Source organism: Nanorana parkeri, unplaced genomic scaffold (genome assembly GCF_000935625.1).
Source record: "Nanorana parkeri isolate BGI_ZX_2015 unplaced genomic scaffold, ASM93562v1 scaffold3549, whole genome shotgun sequence".
In the NCBI taxonomy this organism is placed as follows: Eukaryota; Metazoa; Chordata; class Amphibia; order Anura; family Dicroglossidae; genus Nanorana; species Nanorana parkeri.
The window spans coordinates 28,742-31,033 of NW_017309817.1; the positions used below are offsets into that span (position 1 = coordinate 28,742).

Genomic DNA, 2,292 nt, shown 5'->3' on the forward strand with positions numbered 1-2,292 from the left:
ATTGTATTCATATATTTTATATGTAAAAGCCATCAGGTACAGCCAGCGGCTGGTTGTCACCTGTCTACCTAGATAATCCTAAAAAGGTTTACAGAGCTCAGTAGATGAAGCTCAGATTACATATGCAGCTGAGTCATTCCCTCCTTCCTGAATCTCTGTACAGCTCCATGATGACTGCAGTGGGATGAAAAAATGTGTTTACATAAACATTCATCTTGTGTTTTAGGGTTCATTCAGTTTTGGATTGGGGGGGGGGGGGTTAGACTCTCGGTCAGGTTTTTGTTGAATCCTCGCTGGGGTGATTCACTCTCTCTCGATTTGAGATGACGGGTGATGGAAACCTCTAAAACGATGAGTTGCCACCAGAACAGGAACAAAGGGGAAATCTTCCAATGGGGACACCTGTTCTGGTGACAACTGTATAACTCACTTTGTAGAGGTTTCCTCTCACTTCCTGTTGTTCCTCCAGACAGGAAGTGAATAGAAATCTCTTCGGTCTTGCGTGAGGTAACAGGTTGTATTAATTCATCTCCTGGTTTGTTTGTTTTTTCCTCTAGTGACCCCAACAAACCCGTCCCGCAGGATACAAAGTTCATCCATACTAAGGCGAACCGTTTTGAGGAGGTGGCCTGGTCTAAATACAATCCCCGGGATCAGCTCTATCTGCATATTGGCCTGAAGCCACGCGTACGTGACCACTACCGAGCCACCAAGGTGGCCTTCTGGAAACATCTAGTGCCGCACCTTTATAACCTACACGACATGTTCCATTACACGTCTACTACGACCAAGGTGCCGCCCTCTGATACCACTCAGAATTCGCATATCACCCGCAGGCCCAAGGTTTGGGGTACGAAGCATCCGGGTGTCTCGCCCACACTTAACGGCCTGTCAGCCACGTGGCACCCTGGGGTGGATCCAGTGGATCCCGTCGTCATCCAGGATCCGAGGGACTATTCCACGGAGCTCAGCGTCACCATTGCTGTGGGTGCTTCTCTTTTATTCCTCAACGTGCTGGCCTTTGCCGCTCTGTATTACCGCAATGATAAGCGGCGTCAGGACACACAGCGCCAGCCCAGTCCGCAGCGAGCCTCGGCCACGCGGGACCCCACACACAGCCCCGTACCTCCCGAGGAGCTCAATTCACTGCAAATAAATGCTGGACACCCCGATTGCGAGGGAGGAGGAGTCTCCGGCCATGACAACCTGCGCCTCGCCACGCTTTCCGACTACACCCTTACATTACGTCGTTCCCCTGATGACATTCCACTCATGACCCCTAACACCATCACCATGATCCCAAATTCTCTGGTGGGACTGCAAAGCCTTCACCCCTACAACACCTTTTCTGCAGGCTTCAACAGCACCGGTCTCCCCCACTCACACTCCACCACCAGAGTATAGCACCCCACCACGTTGCTCTTCCTCCTTGCCCTGACACCGAGTCTACACGAGGGTGTCCGAGACAAGGAAGAGGCTAAATGACACATTCCATACCCCCCAAAGAAGAAGGGGGACAGGTGTGGGGCTTTGCTTCTGATACGGAAAGGGTCGATTCGGTCATGACCCACCAAGGACACACTTGTGGTGTGCTCTTGTCTCCTAAAGTGCTTTTACCTTTGTGGAGGCACGTAGAGTGAGGGAAGCTTAGGGTGAGGGGAACATTTCTTTGCAGATCAAGGCCTGTGACTCGGAAGTTGAAGATCCTGATTGAGGAAGAGGCCGGAGGGAAACAAGCCCAATGTATCGTCCCTTAACTTTTCCACAAAGCTTTTCATCAAACGTTCACCATTTCGACTTTCCAGTTCCTGTAAACCCTCACCGTCTGTACATGTGGAGAACCTGATCTGGTGCGGAACAGACGACGGAACGTCTACCTTACTAGCATAGAAGGACTGGGGAACGAGTAGTAGGCTCTGATAGAGATCATATTTCTAAAGTTTGTAGAAACATGGAAAGTTTTTTTTTTTATTGGGAGAAAGTCACAGGGACACGAGGGACTGTAAAGGAAGATACGTTTGATCCCAATCACCAAGCCTACTCAGCTCTACCCCAAATGTGTGCCAAATTCATTCACCAGCTAAGAGATGAGACTGAACACGGTCCTCGTTTCAAAACTACCTTAATCTTCCCAGTGCCAAATATATTGAGCCGGCCATCTTAGGCAGAAGGTACTATAGGTAATAAAATTGGTATCCGGCGTGAAGTTAGTTCTCAAAAACACATCCCAGGAAATACACTATGTGGCCAAAAGTTTGTTAACACCTGACCATCGCACCGACTTATCCGGCC

The 2,292-nt window shown here is 49.6% G+C and overlaps 1 protein-coding gene across 1 annotated transcript in view; it reads left to right on the forward strand.

Annotated features, from left to right (window-relative positions):
* Positions 1–1,943, forward strand: part of LOC108803268 (neuroligin-3-like) — a 29,416-nt gene extending 27,473 nt beyond the window's left edge. Inside the window, exon 7 of the mRNA XM_018575101.1 lies at positions 558–1,943. Coding sequence (XP_018430603.1) covers positions 558–1,404 — 847 coding nt within the window. The 3' untranslated portion in view covers positions 1,405–1,943. The remainder of the gene's footprint in view (positions 1–557) is intronic.
* Positions 1,944–2,292: the final 349 nt, after the last annotated feature.